This window comes from Microcaecilia unicolor, chromosome 1 (assembly GCF_901765095.1).
Source record: "Microcaecilia unicolor chromosome 1, aMicUni1.1, whole genome shotgun sequence".
Classification (NCBI taxonomy): domain Eukaryota; kingdom Metazoa; phylum Chordata; class Amphibia; order Gymnophiona; family Siphonopidae; genus Microcaecilia; species Microcaecilia unicolor.
Genome location: NC_044031.1, coordinates 650,141,855 through 650,168,607, shown reverse-complemented (window position 1 = coordinate 650,168,607; position 26,753 = coordinate 650,141,855). Strand labels below are relative to the sequence as shown.

Genomic DNA, 26,753 nt, shown 5'->3' with positions numbered 1-26,753 from the left:
TCTCTGGAATTCATAGGAGCTCTGCTGAATACCCAGACGGCTCAGGCCTTCCTTCCCGAAGCGAGCTCCAACAACCTCCTGTCCCTTGCTTCGCGGACCAGAGCGTCTCAGCAGGTCACAGCTCGGCAGATGTTGAGACTTCTGGGTCATATGGCCTCCACAGTTCATGTGACTCCCATGGCTCGTCTTCACATGAGATCTGCTCAATGGACCCTAGCTTCCCAGTGGTTCCAAGCCACCGGGAATCTAGAAGATGTCATCCGCCTCTCCACCAGTTGCCACACTTCACTGCTCTGGTGGACCATTCGGACCAATTTGACCCTGGGACGTCCATTCCAAATTCCGCAGCCCACGAAAGTGTTGACGACGGATGCATCTCGCCTGGGGTGGGGAGCTCATGTCGATGGGCTCCACACCCAGGGTCTGTGGTCCCTCCAGGAAAAGGATCTGCAGATCAACCTCCTGGAGCTCCGAGCGATCTGGAACGCACTGAAGGCTTTCAGAGATCGGCTGTCCTGCCAAATTATCCAAATTCGGACAGACAATCAGGTTGCAATGTATTACATCAACAAGCAGGGGGGCACCGGATCTCGCCCCCTGTGTCAGGAAGCCGTCGGGATGTGGAGTTGGGCCTGCCGGTTCGGCATGCTTCTCCAAGCCACATACCTGGCAGGCGTAAACAACAGTCTGGCCGACAGACTGAGCAGAGTCATGCAACCGCACGAGTGGTCGCTTCATTCCAGAGTGGTACGCAAGATCTTCCGAGAGTGGGGCACCCCCTCAGTGGACCTTTTCGCCTCTCAGACCAACCACAAGCTGCCTCTGTTCTGTTCCAGACTACAGGCACACGGCAGGCTAGCGTCGGATGCCTTTCTCCTCCATTGGGGAACCGGCCTCCTGTATGCTTATCCTCCCATACCTTTGGTGGGGAAGACCTTACTGAAGCTCAAGCAAGACCACGGCACCATGATCCTGATAGCGCCCTTTTGGCCCCGTCAGATCTGGTTCCCTCTTCTTCTGGAGTTGTCCTCAGAAGAACCGTGGAGATTGGAGTGTTTTCCGACTCTCATTTCGCAGAACGACGGAGCGTTTCTGCACCCCAACCTTCAGTCCCTGGCTCTCACGGCCTGGATGTTGAGGGCGTAGACTTCACTGCGTTGGGTCTGTCTGAGGGTGTCTCCCGTGTCTTGCTTGCCTCTAGGAAGGATTCCACTAAAAAGAGTTACTTTTTCATGTGGAGGAGGTTTGTCGTTTGGTGTGAGAGCAAGGCCCTAGAACCTCGTTCTTGCCCTGCACAGAACCTGCTTGAATACCTTCTGCACTTGTCAGAGTCTGGCCTCAAGACCAACTCAGTAAGGAATCACCTTAGTGCGATTAGTGCTTACCATTACCGTGTGGAAGGTAAAGCCATCTCTGGAGAGCCTTTAGTCGTTCGATTCATGAGAGGCTTGCTTTTGTCAAAGCCCCCTATCAAGCCTCCTTTTGAGCCACTGAATACCTGCCATCTGAAGTACTTGACCTGGAAGGTCATTTTCTTGGTGGCAGTTACTTCAGCTCGTAGGGTCAGTGAGCTTCAAGCCCTGGTAGCTCATGCTCCTTATACCAAATTTCATCACAACAGAGTAGTGCTCCGCACCCACCCAAAGTTCCTGCCGAAGGTGGTGTCGGAGTTCCATCTTAACCAGTCAATTGTCTTGCCAACATTCTTTCCCAGACCGCATACCCGCCCTGCTGAACGTCAGTTGCACACATTGGACTGCAAGAGAGCATTGGCCTTCTACTTGGAGCGGACACAGCCCCACAGACAGTCCGCCCAATTGTTTGTTTCTTTCGACCCTAACAGGCTAGGGGTCGCTGTCGGGAAACGCACCATCTCCAATTGGCTAGCAGATTGCATTTCCTTCACTTATGCCCAGGCTGGGCTGGCTCTTGAGGGTCATGTCACGGCTCATAGTGTCAGAGCCATGGCAGCGTCGGTGGCTCACTTGAAGTCAGCCACTATTGAAGAGATTTGCAAGGCTGCGACGTGGTCATCTGTCCACACATTCACATCACATTACTGCCTCCAGCAGGATACCCGACGCGACAGTCGGTTCGGGCAGTCGGTGCTGCAGAATCTGTTTGGGGTGTAAATCCAACTCCACCCTCCAGGACCCGAATTTATTCTGGTCAGGCTGCACTCTCAGTTAGTTGTTCTTCGTAGGTCAATTTTTGTTATGCCCTCGCCGTTGCGAGGTTCAATTGACATGGGTTCTTGTTTTGAGTGAGCCTGAGAGCTAGGGATACCCCAGTCGTGAGAACAAGCAGCCTGCTTGTCCTCGGAGAAAGTGAATGATACATACCTGTAGCAGGTGTTCTCCGAGGACAGCAGGCTGATTGTTCTCACCTACCCTCCCTCCTCCCCTTTGGAGTTGCGTTTTCATCTTTTTTGCTTGTCATTCAACTGGCGGGAACGGTCACGCACGGGCGGGAAGACGGCCGCGCATGCGCGGTGGGCGTGCCCTGCGTGCGGACCGCCCGCGAAGCTTCTTCCGGTTGGTGGGGGCTGACGCGGACGTCACCCAGTCGTGAGAACAATCAGCCTGCTGTCCTCGGAGAACACCTGCTACAGGTATGTATCATTCACTAACTCTGAAAATAGATGGTATTTCATCTTGAGAAATATGACAAATTTCAGAAAAATATCCTATAACAATCTTCTAAAAAATATCCTGCTGGGATATTTTTTTACTCCAAATCTTTAGCTTGTGTAGCCAAAGAGTTAACTGCTGGAAGTATAATTTTGATTAAATCAGAATTTGCCAACCAGAGTGAATCTAGAGCCATTGTAGATGGTTAACTCACAATCGTTGCGTGTAATAAAGAAGTGACCTCGGCGTCATTCACTCTTATCACTCCTCCAACTTCTCCCAAGAGTTTCCTGGATCGGTTGTTCCTCTCAGCATTGTTTAAATCCTCTAAGCTCTGCTGATAACCCGCAATACCTACAGCCTGTTCAGAAACCAGCCCCTTTGCACCCTCTCGGGAAGCCTGGTGCTCATCCACTGCCAGGCTATTACCTCCTACCCCTCCCCCACTGGTCGGGATGGACTCATTGTGCAGGGCTGTTCCATCTGAGCCAAGTGTTAACCTCCTCTCCTTTCTGGGGACTCGACTCCAGAGTGAGCCCTCACTGAGAACACCACATATCTCTCCATGGTAATTTTCATCACACCTCATTGACAAAGACAAATCTGGTTCCCCAGACAGCTTGTGATGGCCTCAGTCCCACTAATTCCACTTTGTATCTAACCTTACTGTCTCAGCAAGGAGGTCAGCTGCTTTTGCTGGGGACCTGGCTTTGAACAGCAAGTTCTAACCTCTGAATGCCCTTGGATGTCCAGCATCTCATTCTTGCTGCCAGAAAAGTGTCCTCAGAGCGGTTGTATTAGTTTAATGGAAGAGATTTTCAGTGGTACCGAGATAACAATCTGGAACCCAACTCCTGTCCTCTATATGCAACTCTGTTATATCAGCAATATTTAAAAACATGGTTATTTTTGAGATATTTGATTGTGATAATTTAAGTAGTACATTAAATGACAGCAGATAAAGACCTGTATGGTCCATCCAGTCTGCCCAACAAGATACTCATTTTACATGGTATGTGATACTTTATATCTATACCTGAGTTTGATTTTCCTTGCCTTTCTCAGGGCACAGACCGTAGAAGTCTGCCCAGTACTGTTCTTGTACTAAGTTCTGAAGCTAGCATCAAAGCCCCTTAAAATTTACACTCCTGCCCATTCCTATCTATTCAGTCACGATCAGGGCGTAGACCGTAGAAGTCTGCCCAGCTCCTGTTTTATTTCCCAATTACCGGCTTCGCCACCCAAACTCCGCTAAGATTTCACGGAACCATTCCTTCTAAACAGGATTCCTTTGTGTTTATCCCACGCATGTTTGAATTCCATTACCGTTTTCATCTCCACCACCTCCCGCAGGAGGGCATTCCACATAACCACCACCCTCTCCGTGAAAAAATCCTTCCTGACATTAGTCCTGAGTCTGCCCCCTTCAACCTCAATTCATGTCCTCTAGTTCTACCACCCATCTCCGGAAAAGGTTCATTTGCGGATTAATACCTTTCAAATATTTGAACATCTGTATTATAGCTCCCCTGTTTCTCCTTTCCTCAAAGGTATACATGTTGAGGTCGGCAAGTCTCATACAGTTTGCAACGCAAATCCCATGCCATTTTTGTAACTTTTCTTTGCACCGCTTCCAGTCTTTTTACATCTTTAGCAAGATATGGCCTCCAAAACTGAACACAATACTCCAAGTGGGGCCTCACCAACGACTTGTAGAGGGGCATCAACAACACCTTTCTTCTGCTGGTTGTTACCCTCACTACGCAGCCTAGCATCCTTCTAGCCATAGCTGACGCCTTGTCGCATTGTTTCTTCACCTTCCGATCCTCCGACACCAACACCCCAAGGTCTCTCTCCTGAGTCGAGCTTACTAATCTCTCCCCTCCTATCCAGTATCTCTCTTTTGGGTTTCCGCACCCCAAGTGCATCACTTTACACTTCTTGGCATTAAATTTTAACTCAATACCATCCAAAGGAACCCCCCCCCCCCCTCAAACTTTAAACGTAAAACAGAAAAGCAGAGCAAAGAAAAAGAAAAATGTGATAAAACCCATTAACAAATTTGTGGGGTCAGGTCCCTTTTTTTTTTTTTTTTTAATTTTCAAATGCTAATTGTGCTCAGTCTCTGGGTGTCCCATACTGCAGCGGCTGCCCAACCAGTAGTGGGGTATAACCCAAGTTCACATCATAGCACTCCCTACCACCTGCCTATGATGTATTATGAGGAATAAATCCTTCAACTGTATGTTGGTGGTCCTCGCACTCACTAGTGGAAAAGACTATATATCTGCAGTGCCACAAAGCGAGGAGTACTTATCGGTCTCGCCTCCCAACCACAAACCTCTCTTCCCCCACCTGCTCTGCCACCCAATTTTGGCTAAGCTTCTGAGGATCCATTCCTACTGCACAGGATTCCTTTATGCATATCCCACGCATGTTTGAATTCCGTTACCGTTTTCATCTCCACCACCTCCCGCGGGAGGGCATTCCAAGCATCCACCACCCTCTCCGTGAAAAAATACTTCCTGACATCTTTTTTGAGTCTGCCCCACTTCAATCTCATGTCCTCTCGTTCTACCGCCTTCCCAACTCCGGAAAAGATTTTTTTGCGGATTAATACCTTTCAAGTATTTGAACGTCTGTATCATATCACCCCTGTTCCTCCTTTCCTCCAGGGTATACATGTTCAGGTCAGCAAGTCTCTGCTCATACGTCTTGGAACGCAAATCCCATACCATTCTCGTAGCTTTTCTTTGCACCGCTTCCATTTTTTTAACATCCTTCGCAAGGTACGGCCTCCAAAACTGAACACAATACTCCAGGTGGGGCCTCACCAACGACTTATACAGGGGCATCAACACTTCCTTTCTTCTGCTGATCACACCTCTCTCTATACAGCCTAGCAACCTTCTCGCTACAGCCACCGCCTTGTCACACTGTTTCGTCGCCTTCAGATCCTCGGATACTATCACCCCAAGATCCCTCTCCCCCTCAGTACCTATCAGACTCTCCCCGCCTAACACATAAGTCTCTCGTGGGTTTCTACTCCCTAAATGCATCACTTTGCATTTCTTCGCATTGAATTTTAATTGCCAAACCTTAGACCATTCTTCTAGCTTCCTCAGATCCCTTTTCATGCTTTCCACTCCCTCCCGGGTGTCCACTCTTGCAAATCTTAGTATCATCCGCAAAAAGGCAAACTTTACCTTCTAACCCTTCGGCAATGTCGCTCACAAATATATTGAACAGAATCGGCCCCAGCACCGATCCCTGAGGCACTCCACTACTCACCTTTCCCTCCTCCGAGCGAACTCCATTTACCACCACCCTCTGTCGTCTGTCCGTCAACCAGTTCCTAATCCAGTTCACCACTTCGGGACCTATCTTCAGCCCATCTAGTTTATTTGAGAGCCTCCTGTGGGGAACCGTGTCAAAAGCTTTGCTAAAATCTAAGTAGATTACGTCTATAGCACGTCGATTCAATTCTCCAGTTACCCAATCAAAGAATTCAATGAGATTCGTTTGGCACGATTTCCCTCTGGTAAAACCATGTTGTCTCGGATCTTGCAACTTATTGGCTTCTAGGAAATTCACTATCCTTTCCTTCAGCATGGCTTCCATTACTTTTCCAGTAACCGAAGTGAGGCTTACCGTCCTGTAGTTCCTATCACCACTTTTGTGAAGAGGGACCACCTCCGCCGTTCTCCAGTCCCTTGGAACCTCTCCCGTCTCCAAGGATTTATTAAACAAATCTTTAAGAGGACCCGCCAGAACCTCTCTGAGGTCCCTCAATATTCTGGGGTGGATCCCATCCGGGCCCATGGCTTTGTCCACCTTTAGCTTTCCAAGTTGTTGATACACACTCTCTTCCGTGAACGGTGCTATATCCATTCCATTCTCAGGTGTACTTTTGCCAGTCCCTCGCGGTCCTTCTCCAGGATTTTCTTCAGTGAAAACCGAACAAAAGTATCTATTTAGCAAATTGGCTTTTTCTTCATCTTTATCTACATAGCGGTTCGCTGTATCTTTTAGTCTCACAATTCCCTTTTTAGTCCTTATTCTTTCACTAATATACCTGAAGAAATTTTTGTCGCCCCTCTTTACATTTCTAGCCATTTGTTCTTCCGCTTGCGCCTTCTCCAGACGTACCTCTCTCTTGGCTTCTTTCAGTTTCATCCCGTATTCCTCCCCGTGTTCCTCTTCTTGAGATTTTCTATATTTCTGGAACGCCAACTCTTTAGCCTTTATTTTCTCAGCCACTTGCTTGGAGAACCATATCGGTTTCCTTTTTCTCTTGCTTTTATTTACTCTCCTTACATAAAGGTCTGTGGCCCTATTTATTACTTCTTTCAGCCTGGACCACTGCCCTTCCACTTCATATAAGTCCTCCCAGCCCATCATCTCCTTCCTCAGGTATTCCCCCATTTTACTAAAGTCAGCACGCTTGAAATCCAGGACTTTGAGTTTAGAGTGGCCGCCCTCCACTTCAGCCGTCATATCAAACCAAACCGTTTGATGGTCACTGCTTCCCAGGTGTGCACCCACTCGGACATTTGACACACTAGCCCCATTTGTGAGCACCAGATCCAGCATCGCTCCCTCCCTCGTGGGTTCCGTCACCATCTGTTTGAGCAGAGCACTTTGGAAAGCATCCACGATCTCTCTACTTCTTTCCGATTTGGCAGACGGAACCTTCCAATCTACATCCAGCAGATTGAAATCTCCCATCAACAGAACCTCTTTTTTTCTTTCCTAATTTTTGAATATCTGCGATCAGATCTTTATCTAGTTCCTCTAATTGTGTGGGGGGTCTGTAGACACCACCAAAGCATACTTCCGGTGGCATCTCATGCAGTTGGAGTATATGCCAATATCCTGGGATGTATGTATACCTAGAAGGGCAGGTTGCAGTTTTTTAATTTCTTGAAATTTTTATGCTTGGTTATATTGGATGTGTGTTTGCTATATTGTTGAGATGGATTTGTATGTTTATGCTGTATTTTTGAAATGAATTGTAAAGAGGTTGTTTTTTTTTTTTTGTAATACTATTTTGTAATGTTGTGTTGTAATCCGCTTAGAGGTTGTGGCTTAATAGGATGTGTGTTAATTAAATTATCTGCTATCTCTATCAAACTTGGGACTCCAAACTAGTACAGTGTAATAGTCCAAAAGAAAACTGACAAAGATCCTTTACGACAGTCCAAAGGTCAAATACAAGAAGTAGAGGAGAAACCAAGAGACTTCCAATGGGGAGTGTAGTCACTAGGGTTCTTTATTAGGCACCAGAAAGGACTCAACACGGTCCATGTTTTGGGGCCAAATACATTTTTTACTTCGCTGGTAGATACAGAGCCCCTCCTGTCGCCCACCCTGCTAAAACTCCTGTGGGTGGCTGGTAGATAAAGACAAGCAGTTCTTAATAACCTTTTTTTTTTTTTTTTTTTTTTACATAGTCAGTACTACACTTCCCTGCAGCCTCCCTATAATCTCTGCTGTGTTGCCTCTGCACAACAATACTAGGTGACCCTAAGCTCTAGAATCACCCAGTCTTTCCCCCTGTCTGTTAACGGAGAAAGTGGAGTTACTTACCGTAATGGAGGTTCTCCATAGATGGTAGGGGAATACAGACACACTTCCCCCACCCTATTTCCCCACATTGAAGCACTAGCTATAATATAGACTGAAAAGTGAAGGGGAGCTGGATTAGCTCTGGAATCCTTGTGCATGCTCAGAGAAGCCTTTCAAAGGCTTTTCTGGTCTATGGAAGAGCATCTTCATATGAATAGCTGTAAGGATATCATCGCCCATTTGTGTGTCTGCATTCCCCATGTCTACAGAAAATCCTTGTTACAGGTAAGCAATTCTGCTTTCTGCCTGTTAGATGTATTTTGTGGATACGATAGCATTACAATAGGTTGAGCACACTGCCCTCCTCCCAGTTAACATTGTGACTTGGATTTAATGAGTACGGTGAGGGCGTAAACTAGCACTATATGAGATGGACTTTTACTTCACAAAACATGACTGTTTTTAAAATATCTTTGAGAGAGTACTGATCCAAATAAGAGACGTATTTTGCAGCTTCCTTGGTACTGGTGTATGATTTCCTCCTTTAGGACCAGCTCTTTCTCTTCTGAATTTCCTAATACTGTGTTTTCTCCCTCCTCTTGCAGGTAGATCTTATTGACTGGGTAGACAACATCTGGCCAAGGCATCTAAAGGAAAGGCAGACTGAGTCGACTAATGCCATCCATGGCATGCAGTATCCCAAAGTGCAGAAGTGAGTTTCAGTTCACCCTCCTCAGTTGGTAGCAGTGAGTGACATTAGTTGGTGTGCAGCACTCCTTGGGACAGAATTCACACTCCTTAGTAATTGTGGTGAAACAGGGTTTCAAGCCTGTGAATTGTAATATTTTCATGCAGTGTATTTCACTTGTTTGGCCAGCAGGTGGAGTTTTAAAGCTGTTGCAGGGAAGACTGCTTTCTTTTCAGTTTAGCCATTTGGAAAGGCAATCTGCAGTGCCATTGGCCAGATTCAGAGTTGGTGCTGTGGGCTCTGATCGGCCCTGGAGTTCAAGTCCAGCCAGGAGCTACTGGATTTTCCCAGTCTCGGATAGGGAGCAGTGTTGCCAACCTAGCTTATTCTCGCAAGTTTAGGCTGGGTAATAAACCCATTAGTTTATTAGCTCTGATGTATTGGATTAACTAAGAATCCTGGTGGTTTGGGTCTGTAAGTGCTTTCTAGGAACTTTGGGGACCCCTGGGAGTGTGGCCCCAGTGTCCTAGAAATCACTGTGGAATAACTTTGAGAGTGGGAGACTCACCTAGAGGCAAGCGGGACCCAGTTGGTGAGAGGAGAGTGCTAGTGTAGAGCTCATGCCCAGGTACAGGCGCAGGTCTGAGCAGTGCTGGGGACAGACCCTCCAAATGACTGCAGGGTTAACCCCAGGTGGGTGCTAAGCATTCCGTTACAGTATTCTCCAAAATGTGGGGAAGCAGTGAATGATATCCTTTAAGTTACTGCACCATGTGAACTTATTCAATCCTTTGATAGGCCCACGAGAAGTACTCCCTTAGATTACAACCTTTTGGCCCATGGAAAGTACCCTAAAAGATTGCAACATTCTCCGTTGATTGGACAGTGTGATGAATTGCTTCCATGGAAGCAGTCATCTGTTGTGATAAAGGAGTTTCATTTTATTTTCATTCTTGGTTTCTCTTTTCTAAACATTTTTAATCCCTCTTTAGGTACTGTCTGATGAGTGTCAGGGGCTGCTACACAGATTTCCACGTGGACTTTGGTGGCACATCAGTGTGGTACCATATCCTTCGCGGTGGAAAGGTATTCCTCATTTCTAGTAAATACCTGCAGTAGGGATGGATAGAATATGTTTTCTCAATAATAGTGCGCACTCTTCTTAAAAGAGGGGGCACTATTGGGGTAAATTCAAGAAAGGTAGTCTAAAGTTAAGCACCAGATATTTAGGTGCTAAATGCTAATTCTATATCTGCAATTATATGTTAAATTTTAAAAAGACTAGCATAAGCATTCACTGGCCTAACTTTAGGCATGACCAGTTAAGCAATCTCAAAGGCTGGTGTAAATGCTTGCACCTAACTGTTGGCAGTTGTGCGCATAAATGATACTGTTCTATAACTTGCACATTGCAACTGCAAGACATGTCATGGACCCATCCTTGTGCATGCTTCCTTCGCAATTGCGCGCTTTAGCATTTAGGCACTATATCTATAGAATAGTGCCTAAGTGCAGTAACTGCACATCGGTGCCAATTAACACCAATTAAGGTCCATTATTGCTACTTAAAGCCAACTTAGTGCCTAATTTAACATTTGTTGCGCGGGTAATTGGCACTATTCTGTAATCTGCGTGTGGAATTTTGCATTCTAATTGTGAAATTTTGCATGCTAGTTTATAGAATGAAGGGAGAATGTGAAAAGAGTACACTCTTTAAGAGTGCGCACATGCATGATGGTTCACACATGCTGGATTCACACATACAGGCGCTATTAGGGGGAAGGTGTGCACTCTTTAAGAAAAGTGCACACTTCTTTGCAGAGAGTGTGCACTCATGACAACATTTCTTCCAGAAGAAGAAAACAATGGGGGGGAAAAGACAGGAACATTTTTGGGCTGCCCATTCCTACAGTTTTATGCCAAAGAAAGACCATATTCTGTTTCAGCTTGCATTCAGTGTTGCTGCGAACACAGCATCTAGATTCAAGGAGGCTCATGATCTACTCTTTAATATCTATTGACCAAAGTGCAGTGTAGGAAGGAGTTTTATAAGGAGCTGTTTCCTGCCATCTTTTATGTTAGAAAATTATAAAATATTTTAATTTCCTTACAAGAGTCAAATGGAAAAGCATAAGGAAAGAAACTGTACGCTCTATCTTCTGGATGAGAAACTGAAATGAGCCTGTATTTGATATATCAAGGAGAAGGGAGATAAGGGGTTGCCTGATGAGATCTGCATGGCAAAGAGGGAAGACAAAGAATTATAAATGATACATTCCTGAACAGAACTGAATACAGAGGGATAAGGAAGAAAGAGACAAACTGTTAAGAAGGGGTCATATTTTAGTAGGAAAAGAAAATCTGAAGTTGGAACACCGTTTTGAGGAAATTGAATGACTGGTGTTAGATATGAAAGTATAAGACTTTAGGAATTTTGTGCAGCATGAATTTAATTTCAGCTTATACTGTAACCATTTTTTTAGGTGGAAGCTATTAACGTTCCATGTATATAGTATTGAAGATACTTAATGCACTATTTATTTCCTTTCAATTCATAGGTGTTTTGGCTTATCCCTCCAACCACGCATAATCTGGAGATGTATGAAAACTGGTTATTGTCAGGCAAGCAAGGTGACATATTTTTAGGTGACCGGGTAGCAGAGTGCCAGCGCATTGAGCTGCAGCAGGGATATACCTTTGTCATCCCTTCAGGTAGGGGATTGAACCAACACAACACCTTCGAACTGTTACTTCTTAGGTTCTGTATAAGTAGGTAACTCAGTGTATGATGTCTGTGTCTTTTATGCAGGGTGGATTCACGCAGTATTCACCCCTGTAGATACTCTAGTATTTGGAGGAAACTTCCTGCACAGCTTCAACATCCCCATGCAACTACGGATTTACAGCATTGAAGACAGAACGCGGGTAAAGGGAAGGGGATGGTGGATTAAGGTGTGAAAGGAAGGATGTGGATGTTGGGAAGGAGAGCATAGAAGATAAAATATGCAAAGGGAAGTATGATTGGAGGTAGACTTTATTAGTAACACCCATTCAAATTCCGTGGAGGTTCAGACCTAAGTCAGACCCCATCACCTCTGTCCTGAATATTTGTGCACAGACTGATCACTTTCATCCCTCACTTGTTTTTCCCACCCACTTGAATCTACTACAGCTCATGTCCCCTTTGAGGACATTAGCGTCCATTTTCCATTGTAACCCAGGCTGTCTGCATCTGACTTCTCAGCCAGTTTTGTAGGTGGGGGGGGGGGGGGGGGGGGGGAGTGAGAGTATAAATGGGTCAGTTTGAGGTGGGAGATAGAAGGGAGCATGTGTGCCTGGGTCTGATGATTCATGCTAGGAAGTACAGGAACCTCTTATCTGAGAGGACCAGGGGTACCTTTTTTCCTTTCCTCTTCCCTGGATCTAAATTTGAGGTACTATACCTTTGCAGCAATCCAATGCTTTGAGGATCACTGTTGTGCTTGCCAAGACCCTCCACCCCAACATTTGCAGCCCCAGTGGGAAAGGGGGGAGGGAATGGGACTTGATATACTGCCTTTCTGTGGTTGTTGCAACTACATTCAAAGCGGTTTACATAGTATATACAGGTACTTTGTATCTGGGTCAATAGAGGGTTAAGTGACTTGCCCAGAGTCACAAGGAGCTGCAGTGGGAATCAAACCCAGTTCCCCAGGATCAAAGTCTGCTGCACTAACCACTAGGCAGATACTCCACAAGGCCACAGCTTGGCATAAGTTCCAGGTTTCATTGTTGTCAGCCATGACCCTGGAACCTGTTGCTTCCACTTACCACTGTAGCCAAGTACACTTTGCTACATTGGACAAAGCCATGACTGACAGTTTCTTGCCTGCTGCTGTGCTGGTACAACTATTTAACACAAAATTACAGGCTCCACAGGCTTAGAAAGCCAGAACCATAGGATCAAGGGAACATGGCATACTTCACCCTGCATTGACAGATACTGCAGGTTCTTCCTCTGTTACGTAATGATGATTCGTGCTTAACTCATCACAAATGGGCAAGTAGCTATAGGCTGCATTAGGTTAATATGATGGAAATGGATAAGATAACGGACAGGATTAGTGGTAAACTGTTTTAAAGGTACGAAAGTAGTGTATCATACATATCTGGTGGAAGCTTATTCCAGAAAAGAGAGAAATGTGAACAGGCTTGAAACTGGAAAAGGCTGGATTAATACATGAGGAGGATATAAAAGCCATAAGAATATGAAGGAGCATAGTAATAGCACAAAGGTAAGAGAACAAGTCTGTATTTGAAAATAGAGACTAGAATTTTGAAGTGGCAATTATAATTCACAGAGAATCAAAGAAACATTGTCCTATATAATAATTCTCACCTCCAACGTTCTGACACTGCCTGGGACCGTGGCTCACTCGGATGTGGTCTGCTACCTGTGGTAGATAACACTGACGTCATACATCCCTTCAAGTCTGCTGTTTTCCCTTCTCTTTGCTCTGAGCTCTGACTCTGGTCCCGCCCTTGAGGAAACCGGAAATGAGGGTGGGACCAGAGCGAAGAGAAGGAAAGGCAGTAGACTCGCTGATCCTGCTCGCTGTTCAATGCTGCTGACGGTAGGGTTACCATATTTGCCCTAAGAAAAAAGAGGACACATACCCCGCCCCTGACACACCCCTTCCCCGCCCCCTATGCAAGACTTCAAGAAAACCGTATTATCTATTCCTTGTATGTCCAGGATTCCCAATGTCTCCCTGTTCACTCTTCCACTTTCATCCCGTCTTCTTATCCAGCATATCTCCCCCATGCTCAACCTCATTCCCAGTTCCAAAATGTCTCCCAGTTTCTTCCCCCCCTCCCCCTTGTCTGTTAAGCTATTAGGAATGAAAAACAAAAATGAGAATATTAGGATGCCTTTGTATCACTCCATTGTGCGACTGCACCTTGAATACTGAGTGCAATTCTGGTCACCGTACCTCAAAAAAAATATATAACGGAAGTAGAAAAGGTATAGAGAAGACAAGAGTGACAAAAATGGCAAACAGGATGACAGACTTCCCTATGAAGAAAAAGGATAAAGAGGCTAGGGCTCTTCACCTTAGAAAAGAGACAGCTGAAGGGAGGTATGATAGAGGTCTATGAAATAATGAGTGGAGAGGAATGAGTAGACATGATGAATTGCTTATTTACTATTTCCAAAAATACAAGGCCGCCGCCTAGGGGATCATAACAAAACTACTGAGTAGTAAATTTAAAACAAACTGGAGAAAATATTTCTTCACTCACAACGTGGAATTTGTTGCCAGAGAATGTGTGGTAAAACAGGTAGCGCAGGGTTTTAAAAAGGTTTCAATAATTTCCTAAAAGAAAAAGCTAATAGACAGAACTAGGGTGAGGAAGGGGATGAGTGCTGAATCGGTACTGCAGGTGAAAGCCACATGGACTGTCTTGGAAAATCCACTTCTTATTTCTAGCATAATGCAGCATTGGGGGGGGGGGGGGGGGGGTGCTGGAATTTTTTTTTTTTACAGGTGATGCAGCATTCCCCTCCCCCTCCCCTCCCAGACAGTTCCAGTCCCGATCCTTCCCAGTTCCCCCCCTCCATCTGAATTCCAGGGCCCCCCCTGCCCTGCCCCCTCTGTCCCTTCCTTCCTTCCTTCCTTCAAGTTCTAGGGTGCAGTCGCTCCCCCCTCCAAATTTTAAAGATCACGAATCTTCCTACAACAGTATTATTTACCTCAGGTCCAGCAGCTCAGCCAGGTTATGCGTCTAGAAGGGCAGCAAGGCAAGGCCCAGGGCCAGGCGGGGCACAGAGTCAGAGACAGACACCAAAGACCGCAGCTCCTGCAGCTCCCAAGTCCCGCCACATGCATGCACCGCGCCACACTGACTCGCCCCCGCAGCAGCAGCCGCTGGACCGGGATCATGGCTCCAGACCGCCGCCCCCCGCGCTCGCTCCTCGGCTTCTCCACAGGCACCGCAACAGGCTGGACTCGGAGCGTTTGGACCAGAACATGCGTGAGCGGCGAGCCGGGCTCTCGGTGCCGGCGGGCCGGGGCTGGCTCGGCCCCGCATCACCAACTCCACTCGCTCCGGACAGTGGACTGCAGCCGTGAGCCATCCAGACTCCAGCAGAGACGCTCACGCTGCAGCCTCCCTCGTCGTTGTCGACTTTATGGCGTGGCTCAGAAGCGGCAAGCTGCAGTACAGCAGGAACTGCGCCTGCGTGTCGTGCAGCATCATCATCAGCTGATCTTCAGGCAGGCAGGCGCTGGCTGTCACGCACACACGCAGACGCTGCCTGTGTAGCCTGCCTGCGTTGGCCGGCGCATCAGAGGAGTCAGTGACTGATGATGATGATCCCGCGAGTCCCGACGTCACAAAACCCGGACAAATCATGGAAATGCAGAAATCCGCCCGGACTTCCCTCGGCGCCCTCAAAAAGAGGACTTGTCCGGGGAAATCCGGATGAATGGTAACCCTAGCTGACGGGACCCCGGTAAGAGAGAGAGGGAGGGCAGAGCGAAGGGGAATGACAGAGGGAGGGAGGGGGGACTGCAACTCGGAGGGAGAACAGAGTGAAGGAGAGTGACAGAGAGAGGGAGGAAGCCATGGAAATCGGAGGGGAGGAAAGGTGCTGTAGGACTTGGAGGGGACAGAGGGAGAGAGCGAGGGTGGGGAGGAAAGCCTTGCTAGCGCCCGTTTCCTTTTGTACCGAAACAGGCCTTTTTTTTACTAGTTAGCAATAATGTAAAGAGAAAATGAGCAGTAGTTGTGGAAGAGAGAGACAGGGAAGACCAAGAAGCAAATTCTTAAGTTGGTGAAATAAGAGATTAAAAGTGCATGAAGATGTGAATGACAGGTCTCTAATAGGACTTATAGGATAGTTCTGTTTTTATTCTTTCCAATCCAACAGAAGTTTGGAGAGAATTGTACAAAAGGAGTCAAGAACATCTGCCTATTTGTGGACAAAATCATTATCTGAAAATTTAGCAGAAAAGGGATGAAACCAGGCATGTAGGGAAAATGGGTAAAAACAAAACAAAAAAAACATTGAATTTGAATATGGACTAGAATGGATCTGAGATCCCAGAGAAATAAGCTCCCTACCCCATTAAAAAAATAGCCCATTGCATTCCTGTGGGAGGAAGAGTTCAAGCTTCTGTAGCACAAAGATATATATACAGTGAAGCAGTTAGGTACTTTCTCCTTCCTTTCAGATTGCCTCTCCCTGGAGTGTTCTCTGCTCTCCTTATCCAGACTGCTCTTGCACATTCCCCATCAGGGTACAAAATGCCCCCACACCCAGAACCTATCCTCCACAACTTCCCCACCTCTGCAGAAACTGCACTGCTCTACAACTTCCTCCAACATCCAGAACTATCCCCTCTCGACTGCCCCACCACTGCACTAATTGCATTTGACTCCAGAAATTACCCTATCCCCTATAGTTCTCTCATAGTCAGAATACGTGCCAGCACACACGCAACACAATCCACAGATAATCCCTATATTCCATTTTCTTAACTTGAACTGTGAAAACTACTTAATAAATCAGTTTTCTTATTGGTTGTTGTTAGCTTTGGCTTTATTGGTTGTTGTTAGCTTTGGCTTTCATCTGGATCTGGGTTTCTTTATTTTTTTGGTACTCGGTCTACTTAGGGGGACAGTAGGTTATCTAGAAGTAGGCGTACGTCACTTAGGGCAGAAAGGTATTGCAGCTGTTCTATATGTGTGTTTCTGATTTTGTGTGTGTCTGTCAGTGAATGAATGTCTGTCTTTCTGTCAGGGCTGAGAAGGGAGATGCGTGTAGAATGGCTGTCTGAAAATGTAGGTCTGCAGGTATGATGGATGGTGTGGGTCTGAATGTGTGCTTGACTTGGTTGTGAAAGAGTCCTTTTATATGCCTGAACTCTCTTTTTCTAGCATATTCCTGTGTAATAATTTAGATTGTTTGATCTGATGTCTCCTTATTACCTAAGAAGTGTGGATTCCTTGGAAGGCCCGGGTCTCTAAGATAGCCTATTTTGGCTACCCTTGTCAACTAATCACTTCAGGGCAACTAATTTCATCAGGTCAATTAATCCCATCAGGTAGAGAGACATCCTGTCTACTTATGGTGACATTACCAGCGATCAGGGGGGGGGGAACGGCAAGGTCAGGGCTGCTTGCAACATCTCCCAGCTGCCTTTAGCTGACATTCTGAGTAAGCCTTGAAGCCTCAGGCTAACTTTCAGCTTAAACACTGAACTGATGCTGACAGTTGGCATGTGTACTGCCAACTGAAATCTGTTGTCTTGGTCAGAGCCAGATTAATCCATTGGCAAACTATACACATAATATGTGCCCATGTATTTAGTGGGTTCTCTGTCAGATGTACATAATACTCGAGGAGGTTAGGATTTCCAACTGGCTTTTTTTTTTTTTTAATTAATATCCAGAAGATGAAAGGATGACCAGTGTGTGTGGACATTTTTCTAAATTTGAAACCTTTAATTCCGACCCCCTTCCAAATGTGTATGAGTAAGCCTATCCTGCCAGATTCCAGTGTAACTTGCAGCAAAATACTGTGTAAAGGATCCATCTAATACGAAGGCTATGAGGGCAGAGCACTGGAAGGCTTCTCTAGAAGCAAAGAGGTGATCTGGCAGAAGTTCCTGTGCTATAGAAGTGAAGTTTCTGCATGTGGTAGGAAGTGGAAGAGCCTCATTTCTTTTCATCATGTTAGCCTTGTTCCAGAGTGATGGGTTTTGCCAGCTTACCAATATATAGAGACAGAGAATCTGACTTTTCCAACATCACTGGTATAAGCAGTGGTGTAGCCTGGAACTTATCAGTATTTCTTTGTTTCTCAAGAGGGTGCAGGTTGAACTGGTGAGCAGAATTCTGTGACCTAGAGGTTGATTCATTTTCTAGTGATATCTCTTAGAGATTGGTATAAAGACTGAGTTTAGAGGACACTTCGCTGCCCACCAGTGGCGTAGCCAAAGGGGGACCTTGGGGTGACTGGTCCCCCCCCCCCCCCCCCCCCAATTTGGGTTCATTTTCACTAAAAACGAGCATTCGCGCCGGGGCGGGAAAGCAGTGGGTAGTGCGGCTGCAAATATTGCACCAGGAAAGCTGCTGGTGGGGCTTAGGGATTCCCACCACCCCAGGTATGTGGGGTTACGACGGGGGGCAGGGGAGGCGGGGCAAAATGTCCCCCCCCCCCCCCCCCCCCCCCCCTACACACACACACACTTTGAGCTCATGCCTCCTCACAGATTGAGTTCTGGCTGTAGCTCTGCTGCCCACAGGGTCATTTTGACAGGGCTGGCCTAGCAGAGCTCTCATGAAGCCTTGCCAGTAGGGGGTGCTATGCTCATATTAGCCCTCTCCTCAAGTCACTTCACTGGCTCCCTATCCGTTTCCGCATACAGTTCAAACTCCTCTTATTGACTTACTAGTAAAAAAGGCCCGCTTCTGACACAAATGAAACGGGCGCTAGCAAGGTTTTCCTCGGAGAGTGTACGTTTGAGAGAGAGTGTGTGTGAGAGTTACTGTGTGAGAGAGAGGGAGTGAATGTGCGAGTGTGTGTGTGTGTGACAGAGAGTGAGACTGGGTGCGAGTGTGTCTGTGAGAGAGAGAGTGTGTGTGTGTGAGAATGAGAGTGTGTGCATTGGCCCCCCTCCCTCCCTCCGGGGTCGTCCCCCCCCTCCCTCCGAGTTCCGGGGGTCATCCCCCTCCCAAGTTCCGGGGTCGTCATCCCCCCCTCCCTCCGAGTTCCGGGGTTGTCCCCCCCCCTCCCGCCATCCCTCCGAGTTCCGGGGTTATCCCCCTCCCTCCCGCCATCCCTCCGAGTTCCGGGGTTGTCCCCCTCCCTCCCTCCCGCCATCCCTCCGAGTTCTGGGGTTATCCCCCCGCCCTCTGAGTTCCGGGATCGTCGTCCCCCTCCCGCCCTCTGAGTTCCGAAATCGTTCCGGGCTCATCCCCCCTCCCTCCCTCCCTTCCATCTGAGTTCCGGGCTCGTCCGCTCCTCCCTCCCTCCGGGTTCCAGGGTCGTCGTCCCCCCTCCCTCCCTCCGAATTTGAGTCCCCCCTCCCTCCCTTCGAGTATGAGTCCCCCCCCTCCCTCCCTCCCTTTGAGTTTGAGTCCCCCCCTTCGAATTTTAGAGTCCCCCTTCCAGTTCCAAGGTCGTCGTCCCTCCCTCCCTCCCTTCCAGTTCCAGCACCCATCTCCTTCTGAATTTTAGAAGTCATTTTCACTTACCAAGTCGGGGTTATGGCGGCCGTCAGCAGCAGTAAAAGGCGTGCAGTCTCGGCCCTTCTCTGTCTCTTAGCTCTGGTCCCGCCCTCATTTTGTGTTTCCGCAAGGGCGGGACCAGAGCTGAGAGAGAGAGAAGGGTCGAGCCTGCATGCCTTTTACCGCTGCTGCCGTCCGCCGTAAACCCGACTTCATAAGTGAAGATTACTTTTAAAATTTGGAGGTAGGGGGGCCTGGCACTGGAAAGGAGGGACGACAACACCCTCATGTCGCGTTCTGTTGCCTGGCAACTCTGCAGTGTTCCTTTCCAGTGATTGGTCTTTGCTGTTTGTGATGAACACGGAAGTCCGTGACGTCAATTCAGGAGATGGATACAGCGGGAGCATGAATGCTTCAGGGCTTCACTTTCACGGAGTCAGCTTCAGAACGTTGGAGGTGCTTTTTATTATTTATTATATAGGACTAGTAAAAAAGGCCCGTTTCTGACACAAATGAAACAGGCGCTAGCAAGGTTTTCCTCGGAGTGTGTATGTTTGAGAGAGTGTATGTGAGAGTGACTGTGTGAGAGAGAGAGTGAATGTGCGAGTGTGTCTGTGTCTGTGAGAGCGAGAGTGAGTGAGTCTGGGTGAGAGTGTGTGTGAGAATGAGTGTGTGTGCGAGTGCATATGTGAGAGACAGTGTGAGAGAGTGTTTCACACAGATACAGTGTGTGCGAGAGAGTATGTGTGAGACACAGGCTCTCTGTGAGACTGTGTATGAGACCAAGAGAGTGTGTGAGTGACTGTGTGACACATAGAGAGTGACTGTGATACAGTGTGAGACAGAGTGTGTGAGAGAGAGAGAGAGAAAGACATTGACTGTGAGAGAGAGAGAGTGTGTGAGAGAGAGAGTCTGTGTGTGACAGAGATACCTCCCCTCCCCCCTCTGGTGTCAGGCCCCCCCCTCCCTCTCTCTCTGGTATCAGGCCCCCCCTCCCTCCCTCTCTCTCTCTGGTGTCAGCCCCCCCCCTCCCTCCCCCTCTCTCTCTCTCTGGTGTCAGGCCCCCTCCCTCTCTCTCTCTCTCTGGTGTCAGGCCCCCCCTCCCTCCCTCCCTCTCGCTCTCTCTGGTGTCAGTCCCTCCCTCCCTCTCGCTCTCTCTGGTGTCAGCCCCCCCCCTCCCTCTCTCTCTCTGATGTCTGAGCGTTACTGTGCAGGACGCTGAGCTCTTGGCAGTGCTTCAAGGAACTGACCAATCCTATTTAATAGAATGCACCTCCAGCATTCTGAAGCCGAGAAACCTCGTGTGGTTGGTCACTTCTGCTTGTGACGAACCCGGAAGTACGTGATGTCAATTCAGGAGATGGATACAGAGAGCAGGAATGCCTCAGCCATGCAGTCAGCTTCAGAATGTTGGAGGTGTGTTTTATTATATAGGATAAGTGCATTCACTCTGCAGCTCCTCAGTACCTCTCCACTCTCATCTCTCCCTATACTCCTCCCCGGGAACTCCGTTCACTGGGTAAATCTCTCTTATTTGCAGCTTTCTCCTCCACCGCTAACTCCAGACTCCGTTCCTTTTGCTGCACCATATGCCTGGAATAGACTTCCTGAGCTAGTACGTCAAGTTCCATCTCTGGCCGTCTTCAAATCTAAGCTAAAAGCCCACCTTTTTGATGCTGCTTTTAACTCCCTTATTCACTTGTTCAGAACCCTTATTTTATCATCCTCACTTTAATATTCCCTTATCTCTTGTTTGTCCTGTTTGTCTTAATTAGATTGTAAGCTCTGTCGAGCAGGGACTGTCTTTTCATGTTCAAGTGTACAGCGCTGCGCACGTCTAGTAATGCTATAGAAATAAGTAGTAGTAGTAGGGTGAGTAAAGTGTTGTTCCCCCATTCCTTCTCAGTGCACAGTAAAGGGGGAAAAAAGAGGAATCAAAAGGGAATAGTGGCTGTTCTACTTCAGGGGCAATAAAGTTGTTTGAACAAAACAAAAAAGACAGCTGAGGAACGTAAAACAACTTCGGGCCAGTGATTTGGAGTGTATGGCAGAGGTGGGGATTTCCTGACTGCAACAGGTGAGCCAGTGTGTCCAAAATGGAGCTGTAGTAGGAAGATCAGGTGGCCTGATACTGGGCTGCATTTGCTGTGGTGATATGTGGAAGCCAGTGTGTCGACTGCACAGCTCATGCTTGGGAAGTTCAGTTTGCAAGAGTGTGGCCCCAAGGAGCAGCCAGGGTGGCTGGTGGCACAGGGCAGAGCAGTTTAGTGCGATAGTATTGATGCCTGATCAGCCTGTTTTGTTGAATGCAGCTGCCATTTTGGTGATCCTCCATTGCTCCCATGCAGGCCATAGCTTCCTGTGATCAGCTCCTGGAAAGGTGTGGGCGAGGTTCGTTCCCCTCCCCCCACACACTTTGTAGTGGTTGGGGCTTTGCCTGAAGCTCTTGCATTTCCTCAGTGAATGTCTGTGGGAAGGCTCTGGGGTAGCTGTAGGGGTTGAGCTGCCTCATGGATCCTGTTGAATGCACGGCCAGGAATGATAGAGGGGGCTAAGTGTCTCAAGGTTTCTAATGGAGGGTTGGAGGAGAGGCAGGCTCCAGTCTCAGCCCCTTCCTCTACGCTGTACCAATTCATCTCTGTAGAGGAAGAGGAGACAGTTACTCTTTGGAATCAGGGGAACTTTTCCTGGAGGAGAGGGGTATGTTTCCGATGTTAGAGGAATTGTCCTCTCTTATCTCTTAGATTGTCCTTGTGCTTTGGATGTCAGAGGCAGTACGGGAAGAGACATCAAATGGAGATCTAATCTTAGAGGGGCTGGGCAACTCATCAAAGACCTCGCCACTTCGTAAGGCCCTTGAGCAGATGGTGCTGGTGGAGTGGGAAGCCATTTATGGTGTGCTCAGGAGTAAAAGGTCACAAGCTAGATCTGCTTTCATGAGATGACTGTGGGTAGACTCCTGCATGTTCTGAAGGTAGACACGTTAGTAATAGCAAAGATGCCACCATCTCAAGTCCTACCAAAGGAGGATTCATCCTCAATTTTGCTGAGGGCTCATGATTCCAAACACCAGGTGATGCATGGCACAGAGAGCACCAAAGTTGGTTCTGCCCTCAAAGTGCCCCCAGTGTGAGGACTATTAAGACTCCCATAGACTTATTGCTGTAAAGTCATGATATCTTAGAGTATAACCTTGGCACATCAGTCACACCTGGAGTCTCTATTATTTTTATGAAGTCTCTTTTATTGAATAAATCACAGATAATTTACTCACAGTCAGATGTTCAGAAGTGCTGCCCCAGGGCACAGAGACTCTAGTTCTTGGAGCTGTTTCAGTGGTTGGAGGTGAGATCTGAAGAGAGGCAGCTTTATTGCAGGTGAGAAATAGTTGAGCAGATAGAAGTGGTTCAAAGCTAGGTGACTGGAATGTGCAGTATCTCATTAGGGAGGAGATATATTCAAGGTAAAAAACCAGGTTCGTTGCAGGGAGTTTCAGCAGGACAGATCTGTCTGGAATAAGATGGTGCATGCTCCATGTCTCTAGCAAGATGGTGGAATGCCTCATGGCTGAATGGACAAAGAGGTGTTGAGGCTTCACATAGGCTCAGGGAGGAGCAGATAGAGACCAATGGGGACAGAGCCTGCCATTGGGTAGCAAGGAGTGGTCCTAGAGGAAGGCTCTCGATTGGATGGACAGGTCATACCTGGCTGACCTCTCAGGACAGATAGTAAGACTGAACAGGAAATGATACCAAGTAGACACAGGAGCCAGGCTTGGCGGAGAGAGAAGAGAGGATTGGGCAGCCTCACCACCAGTGGTAACCATTCTTATACAGATAAGTGTGCCTGCGAACTACATTACCCACAATGCATTGCTCACGTATCTTTGCAGTGAGAAACTGCAGCAGTGAAAGTCCTTAGAAATGAGAATTTTTTATTTTTTTAAATTTTTTGTTACATTTGTACCCCGCATTTTCCCACTCATGGCAGGCTCAATGCGGCTTACATGGGGCAATGGAGGGTTAAGTGACTTGCCCAGAATCACAAGGAGCTGCCTGTGCCTGAAGTGGGAATTGAACTCAGTTCCTCAGTTCCCCAGGACCAAAGTCCACCACCCTAACCACTAGGCCACTCCTCCACTCCACAGTAAAGGCATTAAACATATTTTAGGATCACATTATAAACTAGTGCAAGGCTGTCAGAGGATAAAACAAGGACCGCTTATCCTCCTTGGTATCTGGAGGATGTGTGCAAGAGCAGGACATGAGATATGGCATTTCAGATGACTCAGAAGAATATTGCCATTCTTAGTGCATTCCCAAGGCAGCATTGAGGAGCAGTTCATGGGACGATTCAATGAGCTGATGGCACACTGCTTTGCATGTCATAGTGCTGTGGATTTGACATTGTGTATCTTGATGTGGTCATATTCAGCTGGCCCTCGAGACACACACTTCTTGCAGAGGAGGCATTGGCACAGAGACCTTGAAGGGCTTTGGGGCTGATATCTTTTGCAATGTTGTCATTTTCCAGTGAGTGGAGTGAAGAAGCTTCATTTGAGGCATCACAGATCCTTCAGCTGAAGGACACCCATGACAAGAAGTTGGAAGTTTTTCTCAAAAAGGGATTCCGCTGTGGAGAATATGTGGCTAGGCCTATGCTTTGTTGGACTCGGCGATTGCCAGTTACCCCAGAAGTGGGTGTTCTCTATGATTTGGTTTGCATTAGCTTGATGGTGGCCCCAGTAGTGGTGGCTTTGGCTGTGCATTTGGGTCAGCCAACTCAGCCTCTGAGGCCCCTCTACAGAAGCTCCCTTTCTGTGGCTGGCTGATGTTTGGAAAAACCATATCACAACATCGCCTGGAGGACGAGGTTCATGCCTCAACCGGGGTTACTGGTAGCTGATCTTAGCTGAAGAATTGGGGCCATATATAGTCTAGTAGATGGGAATTTTGTTCTACTCATCGAGGCCAAAAAGTCAGCCCTTTCATGTTGCACAGAGCGAGGGACAGAGATCCAACATTGTCTCCAAAGGTCCCCAGTGAGGAGCAGTGGGTTCTCTCCATGGAGGAACAGGTAGGGGGAAGGCTGCACCTGTTCCACCAGGAGTGGCCCTCATCACTTCCAACCAGTGAATTCTGGAGGTGGTTCAGCAGAGCTATGCCCTGGAATTGCAGTATCTCATTTCTGACACCTTTATGGTGTTGCCTCAGTCTCTGCTTTCAAAAGAGCAGCCTTCAATGACACACTGCAGTGATTGATTGTTAGGTGCCATCAAACCTGTTTCTTTCCAGGATCAGGGCAAGGAGTACTATTCCATTTATTTTGTGGTCCCAAAGGAGGGAGTATTCTTGTCTTGGACCTGAAGTTCAGTGCCTCCCTTGGGGTCCTGCTTTTTTGCATGGATTTGTCTGAGGCTTACTTCCACTTTGTCATCAGGGGTGACCACAAACATTACCTTGCTCCTGTGGACTGTACAGACACTCGCAGTTCAGGGCTGTTCCCTTTGTGCTTACTACTACTGCCAGGACCTTTTCCAAGATCATGTGTAATCAGGCTGCTAGAGCAACTGAGACTGTGACACTGGGAGCAGTAAGGTATCGAGTGGATCTCCACCTATCTCGAGGCTTTATGCTATGCAGCCCCCCCCCCCCCCCCCCCCGGTACTGTCCATCGTCGGACCTGACCCCGAGGCGATGGGAAGATTCGACGTCATCCTTGTTGGCACCGAGGAGTATGGGTGTGATGTGCATCGAGTGAAGGCCAAGAAGCACTGTCACCCATCTCGATCCATGGTGCCGGGAGCTCTGGGGCGCCGAGGGATTCGACACCGGAGAAGCATTGGTGCCAGGAGAACCACTCCCACTCCATCCAGGAGGTGCCGATGCGTGCGTCTCCAAGCAGTCGAGATCCTGCTCCTTCGGCCCCAGGAATTCTGCATCCCATGCCTCAGCCGACTACAGTCTTTCCCGATGTCGGCCTTCGATGAGCGTATCTGGACTTGTGCCTGAGCGTCTGGAAGGCCTAATGCAGCAATGTGCATCGTGTTGGAGATGCTTGCGCCTGCCCTACCTCCCACTGTGGTCCCACCTGGCCTTTAGCCTGCAGTGCAGCCTCTTGACGCCTGCGCCGCATGCGGCCACAGTGTCAACTGCCACCCAGGCCGGTACCCCCTCATCGAGATGGGAACCGGTCTCTCGATGCCACTCTCGAGGACATAGGTTCTCGACATCGAGTCGGGCCCGGTCTTGGACATCCTTTAGGGAGGTGTTATCCGATTCCGAGGAGGAGCGCTTATGGGAATCAGAAGAAGATCCCAGGTACTTTTGCTCCCACGAGTCCTATGGGATTCCTTCTGAGCCCTCCCTTCCACCTGAGAGCCTCTGACATCTTTTGTACGGGAAATTCTGATGCCATTCCATTCCCTGTAGAAGTGGAAGGTGAGCCCTTGGCCAAGATGCTAAGGAGGCAGTGACGGGTACTCTCCACGAGGTACTCAAGGCAGTCCTCGTGCGGAACTTGGCGTCCCCTCTGTCGTCCCCCACAAGATTGACACCCAGTATCGGATCCACGGTGATTCGTAAGGTTCCATTTACCTCATGACTCCATGGTGGACTCTGCTCTCAAAAGAACCAGGAGTATTAGGGACTAAGCCTCGGCGCCCCCAGGCAGAGAAGCTAAGGCCCTGGATTATTTTGGGAGGAAGATGTATCATCTCCTGTATCCAGTCATACCAGCTCTTCATGAGCATGTACTTACGGAACTCGGTGAGGCATCTGTCGGACTTGGTCGATGTGCTCCCTCTGAAGCAGGCCTACCTTTTCGCCAGTTGGTCAAGTAGTAGAAGGTGTGTTGCAAGTTCTTGGCCAGGGGCACTTGACGTGGCATCCAGGATCTCTGCCCAAGGTATAGCAACGCAGACTCTCATGGCTGCGTGTTTCTGACCTGGAACATTCTGTTCAGCAGAGGTTGGTGGATGCCCGATGCTGGGGGGATAACCTTTATGGAGAGAAGGTTGAGGAGGTCACTGACCAGATGAAGAAGCATACGGATACCATATCTTCTGGAGGTATTTTGGTAAGTCGCGGAGTGCTCCCTACTACTACACAAGGCATAGGTACACTCCTGCAGCCCGCCAGCCTGCTCAGGCTCAGCCCCAGCATGCTCATTCATATCAACAGCATGCGCCCAAGGCCCCTGCTGCTCCCCAGGAAAAGCAAGAGGCGAGCTTTTGACTGGCTCCAGCAGACCATAGCTGCAGTCAGTGTCCATCCCAGACAACTTGCCAGTTTGGAGGGAGGTTAAAGTTTTTTCACCAAAGGTTGCCTCTCATAACCGACTGGTGGGTTCTTCAAATAGTCTGGCTCAGGTATGCCCTCAGTTTGAATTCCTGACCTCCAGATTGCCCATCGAGAACTCATTCCTTCAGCTCTCAGCACAAGCAGGTACTTGCAGAGGAACTCTCTGCCCTTCTCAAGGCCCATGCAGTCGAACCCGCTTCACCAGGGGAAGAAGGGCAGGGATTCTATTCCAGGTACTTGTGCAGAAAAAAAACGGGGGGGGGGGGGGGGGGGGATGCGTCCCATCCTAGATCTAAGGGCCCCGAACAAATTCCTAGTCAGAGAAAAGTTCAGGATGGTTTCCCTCGG

At 48.1% G+C, this 26,753-nt stretch overlaps 1 protein-coding gene across 2 annotated transcripts in view; it reads left to right on the top strand.

Moving 5' to 3' along the window:
* The window catches only part of KDM2A (lysine demethylase 2A), a 380,937-nt gene that overhangs the window by 84,573 nt on the left and 269,611 nt on the right, over positions 1 to 26,753 (top strand). The window contains exons 1-6 of one of the 2 annotated variants that reach the window (XM_030185820.1): positions 4,198 to 4,202; positions 8,041 to 8,042; positions 8,804 to 8,910; positions 9,879 to 9,972; positions 11,445 to 11,598; positions 11,696 to 11,811. In XM_030185820.1, the coding sequence (XP_030041680.1) occupies positions 8,888 to 8,910; positions 9,879 to 9,972; positions 11,445 to 11,598; positions 11,696 to 11,811 (387 nt within the window). In that variant the 5' untranslated portion in view covers positions 4,198 to 4,202; positions 8,041 to 8,042; positions 8,804 to 8,887. Of the gene's footprint in view, positions 1 to 4,197; positions 4,203 to 8,040; positions 8,043 to 8,803; positions 8,911 to 9,878; positions 9,973 to 11,444; positions 11,599 to 11,695; positions 11,812 to 26,753 lie in introns of those variants that run through there. The other variant, XM_030185811.1, reaches the window with a different exon arrangement.